The sequence below is a fragment of the Ornithorhynchus anatinus genome, chromosome 1, assembly GCF_004115215.2.
Source record: "Ornithorhynchus anatinus isolate Pmale09 chromosome 1, mOrnAna1.pri.v4, whole genome shotgun sequence".
NCBI lineage: Eukaryota > Metazoa > Chordata > Mammalia > Monotremata > Ornithorhynchidae > Ornithorhynchus > Ornithorhynchus anatinus.
In genome coordinates, this window is record NC_041728.1 from 2,092,646 (window position 1) to 2,106,447 (window position 13,802).

Here is a 13,802-nt window from a genome sequence, read left to right on the forward strand (position 1 = left end):
GTTCCCGCTGAAAGGCTCAATTGGGCACGGATCATCTACCGTGACATTTTTTGTAGAGCTGATTGCCTCCCAGCTTGCATCAAACTAGTTTTTTCAAATCATCTCACGATCCGCCGCTCCTTCTCAGTGAAAGGCCGGTTAGTCCCCGGAGTGGTTCGTTGAGCTTTAGCGGAGACCGACACGTGAAACGATTTGTTCAGTTGTGGCCAACAGACTCGAGAGAATAAAGGTTAAGGACTTTAGAAGTGCAAGTTCACTATATTTAGGGATATGAAATTGGTTTGGCATCTGACTCTGACTACATCTATGACTGTGCTGAAAGTTTTGCCAAATTCTTGTGCCCGTTTGGGGAGGAATAGCTGGAGAGAGAAAAAGTCAGTCAGTATAGGGAAAATCAAACAATTGTCCAAGCAAATCTCTTCTTTAGTCTTGGTTTGGAGGGAAAAAACTAAGGTCAGGAGAAAAAGTGTGTTTAATAAGTACGGATTGGAGAAAAAAGCATCGCCCCATTCACGTGATCGAACGAGAAGCAGAAGTCCTAGCAGATGGGAGAGTCCTTTTATCGGGTTTCGATCAGTGAGACCTGGGTATCTTTAAAAAATATTTGCTGAGATTGAAAGCTTTTCTGCTAAAATTAAAAACCAGAAAGAGCCAGAAATGCATTTGCTCGCTACCAGATGTAAGAGAATAGCTAAATGGCACATGCGTTATGTTTTTATAATGCTAAAACCCAGAGAACATCGTAATGTTCTAGAAGCGGTAACTCAAGCCCGCAACCCAAGGGATGAATCAGAGACGACCGCCGGTCATTTTGGGACCCTTTCCGTTTCCTCTAGTTGCCTTTATCGAATGGACAGATGTGCCAGCCCGCGAGGCCTCCCTCAAATTACAGCCTAGTCCATCACCCCGCTCCTCCGGCACCGGTGGCAAGGCATCCCTCCAGAGAGCAGCTGATCGATTACTTGATGCTGAAAGTGGCCCACCAGCCGCCGTATACGCAGCCCCCATGTTCTCCGAGGCCGGGCCACGAGCTGGCAAAGCAAGAGGTAAGAATCACGCCCACGCCTGGGAACGGGGAGGCGGTGCCTGAGGAGGGGGAAATGTATGGCCTTGAGCCGGTGGTTCCCGTCTGAGTGAGGGCATGGCGAAGACGCTTTCCATTCATTCATTCCTTCATTCAGTAGTATTTACTGAGCGCTTACTATGTGCGGAACACTGTCCTAAGCGCTCGGACTGTACAGTTTGGCAACAGATAGAGACCATCCCTGCCAGTGACGGGCTCACAGTCTAAACGGGGGAGACGGACAGCAAAGCGAAACAGAACAAAACAAAACATCATCATCAAGATTAATAGAATCAAGGGGAAGGACACCTCATTAACAAAATAAATAGGGTAATAAATAATATATACAAATGAGCGCAGTGCTGAGGGGAGGGGAAGCGGGAGGAGCAGAGGGTTGGGGGGAGGGGAGGGTTTTCACTGCCCCAGAATACCAGGATTCTGGGAAGGCATGGATGATTCTCTCGTCGGTTTTCTTAACACCCCTCTTCCTGAGTCCCTCGGGAAATAACTGATGCTTCAGTCTGCTTGCACTTTTATTTTGGGCGGGGGGGGGTGGATTTGTGAATCATTTACTCTGTGCCAGGCACAGTACTAAGCGCTGGGGTAGAAGCTGAATTTACCCCTGGATGGATGTGGTCCCTCTCCCACGTGGGGCTCCCGGTCCTAATCGCCATTTTACAGATGAGATGACCGAGGCCCAGAGAAGTGAAGTAACTTGCCCCAGGTCACGCAGCAGACAAGTGGCGGAGCTGGAATTAGCACCCAGGTCCTCCGGACTACCGGGCCCGTGATCTCTAATAATAATTTTGGTATTTGTTAAGCGCTTGCTATGTGCGAGGCACTGCACCAAGCACCGGGGTGGATACAGGCTAATGGGGTTGGACACAGTCTCGATCCCCACTTTAAAGATGAGACATCTGAGGCACAGAGAAGTGAAGTGACTTGCCCAAGGTCACAGGGCGGAGGAGTGGTGGAGCCGGGATTAGAACCCGTGACCAGAACCCGTGATCATCTGACTCCCAGGCCCGTGCTCCGTCCACTGCTCCGTGCTGCTCTATCTGCTAGGCCACAGTACTTCTCTGTGAGCCTGTGTTCTTTCCCCGTTAGCTTCAAGAGGGAGCAGTGGGCAGATCTGGGGTTCAGGGAAAGGAGAGGGAGGGCATAGAGGAGGCAGGGGGTCGATCACACCTCCGTACACCAAACGATCTCAAGCGGAAAAAAGATTTTGGTGTTGGGTTCGATCCCCCAGTTCCTCCTCAAGATACGAACGTCTGGAAATCGCAGCTAGACCCCAGCTTCAAAAGCTGTCACTCGGTCAGCGGGACCAACCGGGGGTGAGGTGCGACATCAGGGGAAGATGTGAGGGCGAGGCAGTGCCGTCGTTCGGAAGGTCGACTTCTGGCCGGAAGTGCCGGGCAGACTCAGTAGATCTCCAAGTTCAGTTCCTCGCCCGAGCTTCCTAGCTGGGAGGAGGCCGTTGGCTTCTAAAATTCTTCGCTTTTGGAAAACACGGATTCCCATCCAAGATAGGATCTTCCCTTTCCAGAACCGTCTAGGGACACTGAGGAGGAAGTCGCGCCCCCCCCCATGCCCTGAGTGGAAGGGCGACGTGTGTTTTGGAGTGACTCTGCGGGGAGATTTCTATGTGCCTCAGCTATCTGTGTCCCTGCTTAAGTGGCCTGAAAATTATTTTTACACCAGCTTACAAAAGAATCACTCTAAGAAGATCCTCGGGGACATCACTATCTTCTAATGTAAAGGCTGGGCGTTTTAGAACCCATTTGTGCCATTAATTCACTGGCATCTTAACTAGATATATTATTAGCCTCTTTATCTTCGCATCAGCATGTCAGTACCGGGATGAATTTTAGGACCCCGCAGGTTTTGTATTGTTGGGTTAAAATAATAACTGTGGTTTTTGTTAAGCACTTGTTCTGCGGCAGGCAGTGTCCTAAGAGCCAGAGTAGAGAGAAGATATTCCGGTTGGACACGGTCCCTGACCCACTTGGGGCTTACAGTCTCAAGTAGGAGGGAGTAGGGTTTACCCCCAAGTAATCTGTAATAATAAGGATGGTATTTGTTAGGTGTGGGCACTGTGACACGTGTGGGGTGGATTCTGTCCACCGCCGGGCTCACCGACGGAATGGGAGGGACGAAGATGAGGCGATGGTCAGTAATCGACCCTGGTCAGCCAGATTCAGGTGTCACCAAGTGATTTTTGCCCTGGCTGTGGTGTACGTCTCTCTGGAGGGTCGCTGTCGATAACAGTCTCTTTCACTGTCACCGAAACTCAGATTCGAGTGCGAGTCGAGAAGGATCCGGAGCTTGGATTCAGTATATCAGGAGGCGTCGGAGGGAGAGGAAACCCGTTCAGACCCGACGACGATGTGAGTGTGTGTGTCTCCCGTTCTCGTGGCTCCGCCGCGCCTTCCGAGCGTCCGTAAATGAAAGCCGTAGCGCGGTAACGTGGGGACAGATCCCCCGAGGCCAGGTCAGATACCTCAACACAGCGGAGCTCGCCTCCCGGGTGCGGGGAGAGGGGAGCTCCTCTCATTCAGTTTTCCCAACTGCTTCTCATTTCCCAAGCTGCCTCTGTCTGGGAATTGGCCGTCCAGGTCACTTACAGGTGCTCGGTGACCACGGGAATTCTGTAGGGCCGGCAGGGGCCGGCAGAGCCGGAAGGACAGGTGGCCTTTCTCTGTGCTCCCAAGGATCCCCGGCGTCCGTCAATCGGTCATATTTATTGAGTGTTCACTGTGTGCAGAGCACTGTACTAAGCGCTTGGGAGAGTACGCTACAGCGATATAACGCACATTCCCTGTCCACAGGGAGCTCACGGCCTAGATGGGGAGATCGACGTTAATATTAATAAAATACAGCCATGTACGTAAGTGCAGTGGGGCGGGTGTGTGTGCTTGTGTGTGTATGTATAAAGGGAGCATATCAGGGTGACGAAGAAGAGAGTAGGAGAAGGGGAAATGAGGGCTTACTAAGGGAAGGCCTCTTGGAGGAGATGTGCTTCCAATAAGGCTTTGAAGGTGAGGAGAGTAACCGTCCGTCGGATGTGAAGAGGGAGGGCGTTCCGGGCCAGGGGCAGGACGTGGGCGAGGCGTCAGCAGCGAGATAGATGAGATCGAGGTCCAGTGAAGTAGGTTGGCATGAGAGGAGGGAAGTGTGAGGGCTGGGGTCGGGTAGGAGAGCAGCAAAGGGAGGTAGGAAGGAGCAAGGGGATCGACTGCTTTAAAGCCGACGGTGAGGAGTTTCTATCTGGTGAGAAGGTGGATGGGCGACCACTGGAGGTTCTTGAGGAGTGAGGAAACGTGTCCTGAAGGCTTTTGTAGAAAAATGATCCGGGCAGCAGAGTGAAGTTTGGGCTGGAGTGGGGAGCGATGGGAGGCAGCAAGGAGAACGACACAGTAATCCGTCATCTAAACTTAAAGGATTGGGTCACTTTGCTCCTTGAGTATCTGACGCCTCATTTTCACTTCTATCTCCTCTTTTTTTTTTCCCGTGGTTCAAGGGAATCTTTGTAACCAGGGTGCAGCCGGAAGGACCAGCCTCGAAGCTCCTGCAGCCGGGAGATAAGATCATCCAGGTAGAGCCAAACCCCAGCCTCTCGATGACGTTCTTCTGATCCTCACTTTGGTTCTTCAGAGGGTTTCTGAGCGGGAGCCTCTGCTCGTCGACTGCGGAGGGCCTCGCCGCCCCGGCGCTGGCTCCCCCAGCTCTAGGGGGTGTTTGGGGGGAGGGGGGGGCGGGGATGGGGGCACCCTCCAGCCCACCCGGCTCGACTCGCCTCTCCAGGAGCCCTCCCCCGCCGAGTGACCGGGACTCCCGCCGCGGTTCTCCACTGGGACGGGCGGGGGCACTGGGGCCAGTACCCGCTGGAGGCCCCAGCACCTCCCGCCCAATATGGTGCTCCCGGAGCCCATCGGGGAACGTTCCTCTCAGTAGCCGGCGGTTCGTCGGAAGCTTGTTTGCCCGTTACCTGTCGGCGGGCTAGCCAGTTGAATTCATTCTTCTTCTTTTTAATGGTTTTTGTTAAGCGCTTACTATGTGTCCAGCCCTGTACTGAGCGCTGGGGTAGATACAGGCTAATCAGGTTGGACACAGTCCCTGTCCCACATGGGACTCACGGTCTTAATCCCCATTTTACAGAGGAGGGAACTGAGGCCCGGAGAAGTGAAGCGACTTGCCCAGGGTCAGACAGCAGACAAGTGGCAGAGCCCGGGATTAGAACCCAGGTCCTGTTGACTCCCAGGCCCGGGCTCTATCCACCAGACCCTGCTGCCGCTTACAAGCCCGAGGTGGAAACGACCAGGGTAGTGAAACTGTATTCCATTAAAAAACAACCTCAGTCACGTCACCAGTGCCCGACCAAACCAGGATTTTTAGACCGTGAGCCTGTCGCTGGGCAGGGATCGTCTCTATCTGTTGCCGAATGGTGCCTTCCAAGAGCTTAGGCTAGTGCTCTGCACACAGTAAGTGCTCCATAAATACGATTGAATTAATGAATCGCCACCACAGGGGGATGTGCGGCCCCACACTAGCCCCCTAAAATCTTCCCCCTCCCCTCCCACCCACCCGCTCACACTCTCCCCCGTTTTGGCACCGATGATAATGATGGCATTTAAGCGCTTACTATGTGCAAAGCACTGTTCTGAGCGCCGGATGTCCAGTGTAGCAGAAGGCGAGGGCTCACTGTGGGAACGTGGCTCCCAACTCTGATATATTGTACTCTTAGTACTTAGTACAGTGCTCTGCACACAGTAATTGTAAATACCGTCGGGGGATTTGTTGATGAGATGGCCGGGGTGGGAGGGAAGGTGGAGGGCCAGTGCCAAGGTAGTCTCGGGTGGTTAGTCCTGGTGAGCGGATACCCCTCTCCCCACTCCCCTTCCCGGCTTTTGGAAGGGATCGAGTGCTCTGGGACGACAGCTTGAGGAGGAGGAGGGGTGATAGTATTTTCTAAGCGTGCGCAGAGCACTGTACTAAGCCCTGGGAAGGAATATCCTGGCGGGAATTAGCCACCGTCCCTTTACCCTCGGGAGGACTCACAGTCTAAGAGTTTAAGTTCTCATGTCCCCTCCCAAGCGCTTAATACCCTGCTCTGCACACGGTAAAGGCTCAGTAAATTCCATTGATCGATGAAGTGGGGAGGCGGATTGGAGACGGACGCGTCAGGGAGGATGGAGCATGAGAACGGCACCCAAACCAATACACAAGACGGGCTCAAAGCCTCGAAGGGGATGGAAGGATCCGAGAGCTCGTGGGAGCGGCTTTTCTCTCTGGCCCAGCGCTGTCCGGAGCGGGCCGGGGGTGGGGGCCCTAGGGAGGAGACGAAAGGCCCTGCTTCCTTTCGATAGACTGAGAGCGGAAGGCAGTATTGGCCAACGAGACCCTCCCCTCTCCAGACCCTCCTTCAACTCTCCCATCTTTCCCAGCAGACTCTCAAGATACTCAAAATCCGCATCCCTCCACCTGCGCGTCCGACCCCATTCCTTCGCACCTCATCAGAACACCTGCCCCCGACTTCAGCTAGCGAAGCAGCGTGGCTCAGTGGAAAGAGCACAGGCCTGGGAGTCGGAGGTCGTGGGTTCTCATCCCGGCTCCGCCGCTTGTCAGCTGTGTGACATGGGCGAGTCACTTCACTTCTCTGGGCCTCAGTTACCTCATCGGTAAAATGGGGATGAAGACTGTGAGCCTCAAGTGGGACAACCTGATTACCTGTATCCCCCACAGCGCTTCGAACAGTGCTTGGTACATAGTGAGTGCTTAACAAATGCCATCGTTATTATTATTCGCTCTCCGGTGGTTTCTTAGTGCTTTCGAACGCCCCCATGTCTCCCCAGTCCTAAAAAAAGTCCCAAACCCTCCCTTGACCCCCTAGGCTCCCTCCAGTTATCACCCCTCTCCCTCCTGCCGTTCCTCTCCAAACCGCGAACGTCACTGGCCTCGATGGAATTTGGGCAGGGGGAGCGCAGCGGGCTTCAGGTGGACCACAGTCAGGTGGGTTCCTCCGGGAGGGGCTTTAAAAGATGGGCGGTTTGTGGCGTTTGCCTTGGGCGAGCGAGCAGCCCACCACCTTATCGAGTTTAAAGTGGGAGAGCCTTTCTTCCCTCCCTGCTCATACCTCCTTCCCTCAACCGACTCCTCTTAGGGAATGAGAATGAACCGCCGGACACCGGTCGTTCTCGGACTCTCACCCCTTACAGGTTAATCCGGCCGATCTTACTTTTACACTTGAGGTGGACTGGCGGGGGGGATAGGGGTCAGTTCACTCCAGGATTTCTGGCAGAAAAGGAGTTTTTTAAGTAATAATAATAATGATGGTACTTGTTAAGCTCGTACGGTGTGCCGACCACTGTTCTAAGCGCTAGGGGAGTTGCCTGTTAGGTTGGACACAATCCCTCTCCCACATAGGGTTCACAGTCTAAATCCCCATTTTACAGGTGAGGTAACCGAGGCCCAGAGAAGTTAAGCGGCTTTCCCCAGGTCACGCAGCAGACGTATGGCGGGGCCGGGATTAGAACCCACGACCTTCTGGCTCCCAGGTCCTCGCTCCACCCACTAAGCCACATTGCTTCTCAATAATTAGGGTGTTCGTTAAGCACTTACTTTGTGCTAGGCACTGTATTGAGCGCCGGGGTGGAGGCAAGCAGATCGAGTTGGACGCAGTCGCTGTCCCACAGGGGGTTCACAGTCTCTATCCCCATTTTACAGGTGAGGTCACTGAGGCCCAGAGAATAATGATAATGGTAATTCTTAAACACTTAATTAGGTGCCAGGCACTGTCCTAAGCGCTGGGGTGGATCCAGTCCCTGTCCCACGTGGGGCTCACAGTCTCAATCCCCACATTCCAGATGAGGGAACTGAGGCCCAGCGAAGTGAAGTGACTTGCCCAAGGTCACAGAGCAGACAGGTGGCGGGGCCGGGATTAGAACCCACGACCTTCTGACCCCCAGGCCCGGGCTCTATCCGCTACGCCAGGGCTGCTTCCGTGACTATCGTAGCTTCAGAGGCGGGTCTTCCCTCACGGAGACGTTTGACCGTGACGGGAAACGGGGGCACGCTCTCTCAATTCTGCCGTGTTCTTTTTTTCCAGGCCAATGGCTACAGCTTCATCAACCTAGACCACGGCCAAGCAGTGTCCTTGCTAAAAACTTTCCAGAACACGGTGGAGCTCACCGTCGTCCGAGAGATCCCCTCCTAAGTAAAGCGGGCAAGGGGAGACGCCAGCCAGCCGTTCTGCACGCCCCTCACGGGAAACTGAATAATTTTAATTATTTTTCTATCTGAAAAGGAACGTGAGGAAATCATGCTCAAAATCTGTACAGCAGCGAGATCCGCAACTCGTGATCGGAGGGGACGAACCACTGTGGTGAACACGCGGGATGGCCGCGTGGAACCCCCCGCCCCCGAACCCCACCACCTCCCCAGGTCCTGGACGGCTCCACCCTGCCGGGTGTTTTTTAACTGCTATCGCCTTGGAGGATCTCCCCCTGCCCTCCCGGCCCCATCCCCTTCCCCGTTCCCCCAGCCCACAAGCACTGACCTGTGTCGTGGTCGTTTTTTGTACAGATGTCAGTTTATTTTTGGATAATTCGCCCCCATGACTGAACTGCGGGCCAGGCTTTTGGGGAGCCTCAGCTCCGGCCGGGAAACGGGTGGCGGGGGCCGTCCGTCCGCCCGTCGGTCTGCCAGTCCGGCCGGCGACCGTTTGGCCTTGATTTTTCAGTCGCCCGATTCGAAAGGGTTCTGCGGAAACCCCTTCCGTAGTTGCGTGTCAGAGATGAGGGACGTTGGGGTTGCTGGGCGCACAGTGAGTAGAAGAATGGGTAAGCGAAGGTGGTGCTGGTTTGAGTCTGTTTTTGGTTTTGTTCTTTTAAATCCCTGGCCAGATAGAACGGGGTTTTCCTAGGGAAGTCCGGAAGAGACGAGAAAGAGAAAACGGCATCTGGTAATCTGTCTTCTGCCGACAGATCAATGCAATAAAAGCTTCCTGACCTTTTTCAAGGAAAGACTATCCTGACATTTCTGTGAGCTCCGCGGGACACACTTTACCATAACGATCGGCTGTCCCTGAAGGATTTTATTTTTTATTTTTTGTTGTTCTTTTTTTTCCAGTCACCAGCCCGTTTTCATTAACCGTACCGTGGATCAGTGTCCGGCAATCCTCCACTGCCATGGAAAACCCCAATTTTGTACAAACTGTGGTCTGTTTTTAAATCAGTCGTCCGTATCGAGGTTATTTATCTCTTTTTTTTCTTTTTTAACGCAAACCTCCCCCCCAAAAAACCAAAAAGGCCCATTTTTCGGCTCAAAGCCAAGCCGCAGAACAAACAGAGCAAGGCGGGTCAGAAAAGCTAACAAACGGAGCAAGTCCGGGTTTGGTCCGGCATCGGAGCGTCCAACCGGACGGAAGCAGCTGGCGTGGAGCTAGTGACCAAAGCGAGTCCGGGGGAGCTGCGAGGCAGGACCGGAGAGTCCCCGAGAAGAGGAGCGGACAGGAGGGGGACCGATGGCCGAGACCCGCCCAGCCTGCTTCGGTTTTTGATGATAAAGGGCTGTTGGCGAAATGCGAACGAGACCCTGAGGGGGATCACTGGAGTGCCGCTCTCGCTCCACTCACGGGACGACGACGTTTCCCCGGCTGCCCCGCTTCCCCGTCGCCGGGTCGAGGCCCCGACCGGATGGTTATCGGTTTCGTCGACCAGAAACCCGAACTTCACGTTCCGCTTTCTCCCCTGTAATGGAGGGGAGGCAACGAGCGAGGGTAAGGCCGGATGACGGCCCTGGTGTTGAGATCGCGGCCAGGTGCCCCAGAAGACCGAGAACCGTTTCGTTTGCCTTTTGTTTTTCGTTGGGGCTAACGGTTCACCTCTGCGAGGGCAGCGTTCAGTCATCGCGGGCCCGTTAGGGTTGAATATGCATCGGTGGTTTTGCCCCGGCAAGCTCCATCGACCCCGGTGGCCACAAAGGTGGCTTTTTTTTTTTTTTTTTTTTTTTTAAATATGGCTAGGGAGAGGATTTCGACCCGCTTGGTTTCTGAGAGACGGGAGGCTGACTGAGCGATTCGCCTTCCCGTCTAGCCGAAATCAAAGGGGAGTACTTTGGAGATACGAAAACTCGATTATTGCACTTCTTTCAAAGATGTTATCGACGACTTATTGGACTGTATAGTTTGAGTCGTTTTAATTGAGACCCTTTAACAACCTCTTTGTATATTTTAACTCCTTTTAGTTGATTTTTCAGTACTATTTACATAGGAATTGATTTTCTTCTTTTGGATATATTAGCGGAAATGTGCCGTATTTTGATAAAAAAAAAAAAAAACCACTTATCGTCTGTGTGCAGCAACCGCTAAAGAAGACAAACACAGCTTCTGCGATGCAGATCTCAATGTCCGCCATATCCTCAGATTCTCTAACTTCCGTTTGACATCGGCTAAGCCTCGCCGCGTCCTCATTGCTCTTAATCACAGTCGGCCTTTTAAAAGGGAATCGGCGGGATCCGCTGGGACGCCTCGGGACCCTTCTGATTGAACTTGGCCAGATGGCCCCCTCCCCACCCGGTGGGGACGGGGTGGTCATTTGAGGGAGGGAAAGATGCCCCGGGCAGAACTGATTCTTTACCGATCTGGTCTCGATGGAATCGTGTGGTCTGGGAAGAGTGGCCGAGAGGGGCCGTAGAACCGAACCCGACGAAGGCTCCGACGCCCCTCCGTCGGCCGGCTCCCACCCTGGGAAGGTGCGGGGCGCTTCCATGCGCCGGGGAGCCGTCCCCAGAGTTGGGTCCCGGGAAAGGACTGGCGCGGAGGCGTAGGTTAGGAAATCCTCGGCGGGGCGTCCCGCCCCGTGGCCGCCACGGCCTGCTTCCCGGCCATCGGCAACGCCGTCTGGGGGGGGAGGGGGGCGGGCCGAGGAGTTGGGAGACTAGAGGGTTACAGTAAAGTGAAAACGGGGGACGAGGTGACGGTATTGGGTTGGAATCCCAGTTTGGGAGGAAGGGGGGGAAGGTTTCCGTGGCGTCCAGCCCCGATCGAGTGAGAAAAGACTGCGGATACCTCATCCCGACGGGCACGGGACGGAAGGGTTTAAATCCAGACGGAACTCGCTTAGCGCTTCATAGCGCTACGTCACGTTTCCGGCCTGGCTTTGAAACTAGTGAAAATCGAGTGAAACGAGTCCCCTATTCAACCTGTGGAAGCGTCTGCGCCGATTCCGGCTTCGTGACCAGTTCGTTAAAGAATCAGTTCGACCGACAGAGAAATTATGAAATCCCCCACGTATTTATTATGTAAATACTTTTCTGACTTTTTGGACTGGAGTTTTGCAAATGTGTATATACTTGAAAGCATCCTCTGAACATAGCAATAAGCAACCCAGAATCAAGCCTTGGATAATTCATTTGCTGTTACTCCTTTTTATTTTTCAAAAATCCCGCGGCCACAGCTATGTAATTTTTTTATCGATCAGCATTTATTCAACATTCCAAATTTTTGTATATAATTAGAGTCTTTCCGAAGTAACCCCTGGAGGATAGGTAATAAACTAATGCCGTTTAAGACTCTGTGGCTTCGTTTTGACAAGCGGGCGGTGGGCGTGCGCCCACGTAGCCCCCCCCATCAGTTTCACTGAAGATTTCCCCACCCCACCTTGCGTTTCGGGAGCGGTTTCTGGAAAGTGCGTTCGCCTTCACTTTGCAAGCCTCGTAGGGGGGTGGGAGGGTGGGGGGAGAGAGAAGGAGGCTGGGGGGTCTCCCTTAGGCTGAAAGATGGACGGAAGTCTAGGTTGCTGGGAGGAAAGGGAGTTGGCCAAATGATAATAATAATGTTGGTATTTGTTAAGCGCTTACTATTTGCAGAGCACCGTTCTAAGCGCCGGGGTAGATACAAGGTCATCGGGTCGTCCCATGTGAGGCTCACAGTTAATCCCCCTTTTACAGATGAGGTAACTGAGGCACAGAGAAGTGAAGTGACTTGCCCACAGTCACACAGCTGACAAGTGGCGGAGCCGGGATTAGAACCCACGACCTCTGACTCCCAAGCCCATGCTCTTTCCACTGAGCCACGCTGCTTAATTGTGATATCTGTGTGCTAGGCACTGTACTAAGCGCGGGGGTGGGTACAAGCGTAGGTTGGACACAGTCCCTGTCCCAAATGGCGCTCCCGATCTCAATCCCCATTTTACAGCTGAGGTGACTGAGGCCCAGTGAAGTGACTGGCACACAGCAGATGAGTGGTGGAAGCGGGATTAGAATAAAAACGGTGGTACTTGTTAAGCGCTTACTATGTGCCAAGCCCTGCTCGAAGCGCTGGGGGGGATACAAGGTGATCAGGTTGTCCCACGTGGGGCTCACGGTTTTCATCCCCATTTTCCAGATGAGGGAACTGAGGCCCGGAGAAGTGAAGTGACTCGCCCAGAGTCACACAGCCGGCAAGCGGCGGAGCGGGGATGAGAACCGGAATCGGCGTGGCTCTTAGCCAAGGCCCACGCGAAGCCCAGAAGCCACGGAGTCGGTTGACTGCTGGCGGGCGGCACAGGCGTTGCCGTGGTCGAGAGCGGGCGAGTCAGAAGGTCGTGGGTTCTAATCCCGGCCCCGGCAAGCGGTTCCGAGTGGAGGCACGTTTTCACCTTGAGGGGCGGCGATGGCAGGTGGCACCGATGAAACGCGGCCGGGGGCTCGGACGGCCCGCCCGGGGAATCGCCCTCCTCGGTGGTGTTCTCGCTAGAGGGGGACCCTCCGTTGCAGGTGAGGGAGAGGGGCGACGGGTGACCCCTGGGGCGAAACCCCGGCCCCAGAAGATGCCACCCGGCCCCACCGAGGGCACCGGGAGACCCTCCCTTCATGACGGAGGGAGAAGAGGTTGCCGGGGGTCAGAGACCCAATTCCTAGAAATGTGGTCACGAAGCCCCGCCAAATCCTTTCTCTTTTCTACGGTATTTGCTAAGACGGTGACGGGGGCCTCGCTGGGTTCCCGACCTGGGCCCAGTCACCCACCCTTCATGGGCCAAACTTTAGCTTTGGTGAGGTTTACTGACAGGATGCAAACTTGCCGTGGTTCAGCCCCCTGGTACCCCCCGGTATTATTAAGAAGAATAATAGTAGTAGTAAGCGCTTACTATGTGCCAGGCCCCGTACTGAGCACTGGTGGATACAAGCAAATGGGATTGGACACAGTCCCTGCCCCACCACAGTTTCAATCTCCATCTTACAGATGAGGGAACCGAGGCCCAGAGACGTGAAGTGACTCGCCCAAGGTCACACCGCGGACAAGTGGAGCCGGGATTAGAACCCATGACCTTCTGACTCCCAGGCCCTTGCTCTATAGTAATAACGATATTTATTAAGTGCTTCCGCTGGGCCAAAGCACGGTGATAATGCTGGGGGTAGATCTAGATAATCGGCCGGACGCGGCCCCTGCCTCCATCAGTGGTATTTACTGAGCACTTCCTGTGTCTAGTGGATTTGGTCTAATGAGCTGAGAAATATTTATTGATCATCATCAGACTAAACGGTGGGGGAGTGGGGCTCGGTGTAACGAGCGTGGGTCTGGGAGTCTAGTCCCAGCTCTGCCAATAACAATAATAATAATAGTGGCAATTTTTAAGTGCTTACTATGTGCAAAGCACTGTTCTAAGCGCTGGGGAGGATACAAGGTGATCAGGTTGCCCCACGTGGGGCTCACAGTCTTCATGCCCATTTTCCAGATGAGGTCACTGAGGCCCTGAGAAGT

At 54.0% G+C, this 13,802-nt stretch overlaps 1 protein-coding gene across 3 annotated transcripts in view; it reads left to right on the forward strand.

Moving 5' to 3' along the window:
- ERBIN (erbb2 interacting protein) overlaps window positions 1-11,633 on the forward strand; it is a 149,514-nt gene extending 137,881 nt beyond the window's left edge. For all 3 annotated transcript variants that reach the window (XM_029058874.2, XM_029058885.2, XM_029058880.2), the window contains 4 exons: window positions 837-1,046; window positions 3,358-3,450; window positions 4,584-4,658; window positions 8,169-11,633. In XM_029058874.2, the coding sequence (XP_028914707.1) occupies window positions 837-1,046; window positions 3,358-3,450; window positions 4,584-4,658; window positions 8,169-8,276 (486 nt within the window). In that variant the 3' untranslated portion in view covers window positions 8,277-11,633. The remainder of the gene's footprint in view (window positions 1-836; window positions 1,047-3,357; window positions 3,451-4,583; window positions 4,659-8,168) is intronic.
- Window positions 11,634-13,802: the final 2,169 nt, after the last annotated feature.